This window comes from Puntigrus tetrazona, chromosome 7 (genome assembly GCF_018831695.1).
Source record: "Puntigrus tetrazona isolate hp1 chromosome 7, ASM1883169v1, whole genome shotgun sequence".
Lineage (NCBI taxonomy): Eukaryota > Metazoa > Chordata > Actinopteri > Cypriniformes > Cyprinidae > Puntigrus > Puntigrus tetrazona.
In genome coordinates, this window is record NC_056705.1 from 2,148,097 (window position 1) to 2,155,447 (window position 7,351).

Consider the following 7,351-nt stretch of genomic DNA (forward strand, 5'->3'; position numbering starts at 1 on the left):
TCAAGACTTTTGACTCGTGGGGTATAGAGTTCCCTACATCCATCACCTGGAACTGGTGCAAAAACGTCATTGTCAGATCTGACCATCCGTAACTGACATTGAGTTCATTGTTTAGGGTCAGAAGCTCGCTGCACAGTGGCCTAAAGGTACATTCCTAACTCCGGAGTAGTGTTTGAAACACAAACCCTCTTTGTGCTAGGTGGACCCACTGATCCTCCGTCCTAAGCATCGGCAAATGCCCCCTTTTCATGTTCAAGTGTGAACTTGTATGTTATCATTTTACACATAAGGAGTCCACCTTTTTTCACGGCTCACGGGTACATTTTATATCTGAACCCATTGTAGATGTTGCTGCTAGCCAACGTCTCTTTCTATTGTAATTGATTGAGACACGCGCGCAAGAGCCAGGAACTATCATTTTCAAACACATTCCTTGGCTGGATCAAGCTGAAATAACATTTGCCCAAAAAGCATTTTCGACTCGTTATCATATGTAAGAACTTTATTTCATAAGATCTTGTGCACAAGGACGAAAACGTATAAAATTAAATCTGGAATGGTGACAGCTTTGTCTTTTCAGCAAAGGCCAAATGTTAATTATATATCTCTTTAAATAAATTCATTACAGATGCAGTGACATCTGATAAAAGAAAACTGATTTTCCACAACACATTTGTTACATTCTTTCATGAAAACCCTATGTAGTTAGATTTAATGAGCATGGATGGAAACTCACACATGAGCTGCAATAAGATTGACTTGAGGGTTGACTTAAGACTTATAAACAATTGACTCTAGATTAGAAGATAATTTACAGAAGTCTTTAGGTCTACGAAGAAAATGTATCCTGTTCACTCTATACTATATTGTATAGTCTATATACTATGCTGTATACACTACAGTTCATTAGTTTATGGTTAGTTTAAATTTAATGTAGCAAATCATTTCAGAAAAAAATAGATCATGTCTTTCACAAAAATAGCATGTAGCACAACCATTTTCAACTTTGATAATAGTGATGTTTCCTGAGCAGCAAATTAGCCCATCATCATCAGATCATGTGCGGTGAAGACTTGAGTAATGGCTTCTGAAAATTCAGCTGTCGCCACAAGAACATATCTATTGTTAATGTAATGCATTTTTATTTTTAATGTAATAAATCTATGGTAAGCTTTAGAATTGAATTTTACAATCATCTTTAAAAACAATTTACCAAAACTTAACAACTTTCACACAACACACGCCCTGTTTTACAAAGCAAAAATTAAATAATTTTCAGAAATCATACAAAGAACTCTATTACAACACCAATCCTCAAATCATTCATAAACAAATCATTCATTCTGTTAACAATATTTTGGTATTCTATTGACATTAGTTTTATTCCTTCTACTTATATTGACATTTTTGCCTGCCCAGTTCAGCAACTGACATAATTCTTTCTTTGACTGTATTTAAAACCCAAAATAAAATAAAAAATCTAATAGAAACAAAACCTTATGTACAGATTATTTTGTTTACTGTATTTAAAACCCAAAATAAAAATCCTTAGAGCTTTTTTTTTTATTTAGCGACTGTAAAATAAGAGGCCTCTTTCTTTATTTTTAAATATCGGGTTGAAACACACTTAAATTTGACTACATCTCAGAGAAATGAAACACTAGCTTAACTGAGACTTAACCGTGCAAAAGTGCAATTCTGTTCCAAGAAGTTGTTAGTTATTGAACATAAGCGGTGAAGCAGCCATGAAGCATTCATACAGAGTCACAAAATCAACTGTGATGCTGCCCGGGAACGCACGTCCTACATATTCTACAAAGTCTGAGAAAAGACTGTATAGTCGGGCTTTCTAACCCACGTTCTGCTCTGAGGTAATCCAAACCTTTTGGAGAGAGACCATTCCTGACCCATCACGCCCCACCCCATTCTCCGCCCCTAACTTGACGTCGAGCTTTGCAACAACAAACGCTCTGACCAATAGGAATCCCTAAAACTTCCGCAGGAGTAGAATGGATAAAGCAAACTAGAGGTCAGAAAGGGGCCAGTGTGTGAATTTGAATGCCGTGTTATTATCTGTTCGCGTCCCGATGCGTAGTTAATGACGGACGACAAGCGCACGTAGAATGTAGAAGTTTAGAAGTTGGGTCGGGAAAAGCGCGATGTTGGTGGCTCGCGAGCGCATTCGGATGTGAGCGAGAGACGCGAGAGGACGAGCTCGTGAGCTCCTCACTTCTGCCCACAAGAAAGAGAAGAGGTGGAAGGAGGAATCACCGCACTGTCACACGGACGCGAACCGGGAAGATGGAATGAATAACCCGTTTGCTGGAAATAGCACTTCTCGTAATTCAGCGTCTTCTTTTTTAAGAACATGGATTACAGGAAAATGTCTTTATAGATTCGCCGCAATCGTGGAACAAACTTTTTCTTTTGGATGGACCTTGCAAACATGATCTGAGCCGGGGGATTTTTCTTCCCTCACTAGATGCAATGGAAATATGAAATATGCATGCTTAAAACTGACCTGACGCCAGTCAAACGATTACAGTCTTCGATATGGCAACTCGTGCAGGTTTGGTTCGTGGCGCGCGCACGTTCATTTGGCCTTTCGCTTGTGTGCTTGTGTGTTTTAGTTGTTTTTCCATCGCCTCATCCAACCACCACGGCCATCGGTTGATCTGCTGGCAAGCGATACTCAACTGCCAGTCGGAGCCAGACTGTCATTACGCTTATGACCAATATTTGCACGCCTGTGACTCGATACTGAGTGGCCAGAGGAAGAAATGTCCCAGTCACTGCATCTCGTCGCTGGTGCAACTCAACCTGACCAAAAGCGGCCCGGCGCTGGAGGACTGCAGCTGCGCCTCGGACCCCCGCTGCCGGGAGATCAAGCGAGCCATCGAGCCGTGTTTGCCCAAAACCAGCAGCATGGGTTGCACCGAAGCCCGGCGCCAGTGCGAGAGGGACATCCAGTGCCGAAGCGCCATGGGCGATTATTTACTCCACTGCGGGAAACTCTTCAGCGGCTCCAGCTGCTCGAACCCGTGCCGCAATGTCATCGCGTACATGCGCAAACTCCCCAAAGCTCAACTCCTGGATACTTGCGTCTGTGACGGCTCAGAGCGGACTATCTGCGAGTTCATCAAAAACAGCATGAAAACGCTTTGCTTTGACTCTCCCCCCGTGGATGAAGAAGGCTCCAGCGGGTTGGACGATGATGAGCCCGATGATGATTATTACTCAGAACCAGAGCCCACGAGGAACACAGGTTCTGCTTTTGTGGCATGTTCTGTTTTGACTGTGGTGGCATCCATTTTGGCTCTAGTGCCGCTTCCTTGATCACTTTGAAGTCGAGTTAATGATCCGCTCCAACGGCTGTTCGGGAATAGTGCATTTTGTCATTTTTTCTCCTGTTTTCCAGTTCGTTTATGGCATGCTGTTTGCACATTTGTTCCTTAAAACGAGCTAGTTTTTATTTTTATGCGTAGCAAGCAATCCAATAGTGACTATCATTTTCACATTTTATGAAGTGTTCATTAGGTGCTACTACTGCTTTTTTAGGATACTAGTGGCTTTGCCAGTAGTCAGTAGTATCTATCCCACTTTTTCCTCTAGCAGACTTTTTTTTAAATCTCACTAGTTGCTAATTACGTGAGAAAAAATATTAAATGACAAAAAAAAAAAATACAGAAAGTTTACCAGTATGTATGTTCAGTTGAAAAACCTGAATAGATTCTAATAACTTTGAATAGTTTGTGAACCACAGCTCCCCATAGAAATGAATGGCAAAAAAATAGACAATGTCATATAAATGAATTATTCACCGGACTAATCTGGAATAGTGACTAATAGCAGAATTACAAGTAACTACAAATTTCTGAAAAATACAGTAAATCGAAGACAATAGCATTGTTGGATTACTTGCTAGCAAGTACCAGTAATATAAAAATAAAAACTATTTCGCCTTAAGGAATAAGTGTAAACGCAGCTTGACGTGATTTTCTCCAAAGAGTACAAGTTAAGCTTTGTGTGACACTGAGGTGCAGTTCTTATCCGGAAATTGTCACATTGTAAATGTGTTTTGATTCACTATGCAGATTTACAGTTACAGATTCGGCCCAGGTGAACGATGCCTTGCCTAATGAAAGTTTTAACTATCAAGCTAAAATTCTGATTCTGAAGTTAAGAGCAGGGATACAAGTACTTTAGGTCAGTCGACTGCCTTAAACACCAGCTTGCCTATTTTAAGTGCTATTTTGTAAAAGACAAATTTATTTCCTTAAAGATATAAAAAAAAAAGTTTATTTTGTTACCTAGACCTATTTTAACAGCGAAAGCTGTAATTATAAAACTGTGCACTGCCAATGTAAAACTAGATTTTTTTTTTAAATATGTAAAGTATTTTTATAAAGTTGCAAATGACTTTGGATAAGTAACTTCTGTAAAAAGCGTTTGGGATGCTGGAATGAATAAGGAGTAGATCTCTATGTTAGCTAGTAACGTTTGATAAAAGTCCTAGAGATTCGAGACAGAGAACTTTATTTTTGTCGTAAAATAACCGTCAAAACAAAGGGTGATGATTCCAGCTTTAAAGGGAAGTTAAATGTTTGTTGTAATTATTTTTCTTTTAAGATGTTGTACAGTGTACAGATTTTCAGAGAATCTTTTAATTGTTATCTAAGATGAACTATTTACTGTGTAGAAATGTCTAAATCCACTGTATGACTGCCTCAGTGATGTTCTTTTTATAGAAGGCATAAAAACTAAAGTACAAAGACACAGAGTATGTGTAATTTTTTTTTTATTTTTATGTTCATTATGTTTCATAGTGTCATTGCAAACGTTCACTGTATTGACCCCGTGCATGGATTCCGATGCTGAACTTAGAATATGCTAGCTAGCACAGCAGAGCTTTTCAGGAACAGATTAGGTATCACACACATAAGGAGCTTGAAGCGCTGACACACGACTTAGCAAACAGAAGTGTTTGCTGAAGGCATAAACTCTGATATTTGGATATCTTTAGAATGCGAACACAAAAGCGCGAGTGGCTTTTCCCTGGGGTGTCCGTGTTGCATCTGGGCCAAGACAGACAGAGGTTTATTTATTTTGCGATCACTGTGTTTGCTTACAGGCCTTTGTCTGCACGCCACTGCTGCAAGTATAAAGCAGGACTTTAGTTCTTCTAAACCAACAGAGAAACAGTAGCAGAACAACACAAACGGCAAATTGATTATCTTGCGACAAGTTCTATATTTGAGTGGATTTTTAGATTCTAAAATGGCAAGTACATATTATTGATCCAAAAAGCATACATTTTATTTGCAGCGTGACTGGGAATTCTTGCGTTGACCAGCTTAAGTAAAAATATGTATCTGGGATAAGTTATATCATACCAGCAACCGAGTTGTTCTTGTAAATGGCGAAAGACGTGTACTACTGTAATTTTAAATTAAATATTTCTTCTATTAGAAACTTTTAAATGATAATATTGACCTACATAGATTCTATAAATTGCTTTTATGCGTGTATTTCAATTTTTATACTGTGAACAAGCTATACATGAACAATTTCATTCCAAGTTGGCTTTAAGACGTAATGGCTTGCTTACTTGTAGGTAAATGCTTACCGTGAAGAAAAAAATGACGTTTGCAGGTTTTCATCCGGGGTTTGAGGGTGCACATATGCATATATTGTTGCCTCCATGTCATTTAATCACGTGCAGCTAGGCATCTCTCAGCTCCATGCTGTTAAAACCCACCACTCTTATTCTCCCACTCTTGTCACCAGAGTCTTCAAATGGGGGTGATGGTTGCAAAATGTTTTATTAGAGTGGGGACAAGGGCCCTTCAGCCAGCTGAATGGAGGAGAAGTCGAGTGGCACTTTTGTCATGGTAATGTTAAGCACATAATAGTTCAACAGCACAATGCCCAGGCACTTCATTCCTCTAGAGCTCGCTGACACCTCTTCAGAGCCGAACCACGGGGTAGCATGTGGGAAAGATCCTCTGGCCCCCGGTCCACATATTCTATGCAGTCCCCACTACTGCCTATGCACTTCATCATCTTTGGGGGGTAGTCGAAGGCCATGTTTTTTTCCTCTTGTACTCAGTTTCAGTTCATGCAATAGAACTCAGCATGTGCCGTATGAAATAATGAGAGAACGCTCAGAATGCCCAATAGGATGGAACAATTGAAATCGAGCATCTAAACTAGTCATGTCACTGTGGCCTCTTCAATAAAAAGATGGACTTTTTTTTTTTGCTCTAACTCTCCTGCAGTGGCATTGTGGGTGAAAGATACTGCCATGGAATTGTATTTCAAATCCGTTTTTCAGTTAATGCGCGTTTAATTTTCAATGTTTAATCTTGATTTGGTGTTTGATGGTTAGGGTTTAAATGAAAATATTTTATTAAATGGAAAAAGACAATACAAAAAATGAAGTGTTTCAGAAATTTATTTAAAATGAATATTAATGTGGTAACACCATAGGGAACAACCCTCACTATTAACTAGTTGCTTATTAGCATGCATACTATTAATGTATTGGCTGCATTAAAGCACATATTCTACAAAACCATATTCCACATCCCTTATTCTACCAAATACCTCAATTTAACAACTGCCTTACCAATTATGAATAAGCTCATGAATAAGGAGTGCAATTGATTCAATGGTTTGTTAACAATGAGAATTGTTTTATTTATTTACTTATTTTTTTGTGTTCACATTCAATGAATTCATTTTATTTGAACAAAATTCAAAACACAAAAATTTACTTTTACAATAACAAATGCTTTATTATTTATTTATATAATACACCATTTGTCTTGAGGCCGTACACTTCACTTGTTGTGTTTTCAATTACCTCTTGGCAAAAAAAAAAATTGTTCCATGTCCAAGAGGTACGGGAAAATGACAGGAAACCTCACAGCAGGGCTTTCGAGTTATATTTCAGCAACGTTTTGCAACTATTCCTTAGCCTATAAAATTTCAATACGTCTGTCATAGCGCTCAAGCATAGGTTTCAAATGAAAAATCTTTGCTGTCGAACTCTTGAGAAATGATGTGATAAGTGATGAGACATGTAGACAGTTGGTATGGCTGAGCCCGGTCTGAGCACTGAAATGAAAAGCTCATTGCCTAGGATTTAATCTAATCCTTTAAAGTTAACACAAGGTATTTAATACTGAAGTTACTGGTCTTATTCTTAAATAACGGTTGCTTTTTAAATGATACGACAAAAGGTGTGAGCTGGTCTCTCGTGTTTAAACATCTTGTGTGTTTATCAGTTGTTCTATATGGATTTTTGACTATTTCCTTTTTCCACCCACGCTGTGCATATGTTCCCTTT

At 38.6% G+C, this 7,351-nt stretch overlaps 1 protein-coding gene across 1 annotated transcript; it reads left to right on the forward strand.

Moving 5' to 3' along the window:
* Positions 1 to 2,363: 2,363 nt before the first annotated feature.
* On the forward strand, positions 2,364 to 4,774 carry LOC122349150 (growth arrest-specific protein 1-like). Its single transcript, XM_043245097.1, has one exon. It carries the CDS (start codon positions 2,554 to 2,556, stop codon positions 3,334 to 3,336), a length of 783 nt encoding a protein of 260 aa, XP_043101032.1. The 5' UTR covers positions 2,364 to 2,553; the 3' UTR covers positions 3,337 to 4,774.
* The last annotated feature ends 2,577 nt before the right edge of the window (positions 4,775 to 7,351 follow it).

Coding starts and splice junctions, on each gene's coding strand:
- LOC122349150 (XM_043245097.1), top strand. CDS start 2,554: ATGGCAACTCGTGCAGGTTTGGTTCGTGGCGCGCGCACGTTCATTTGG.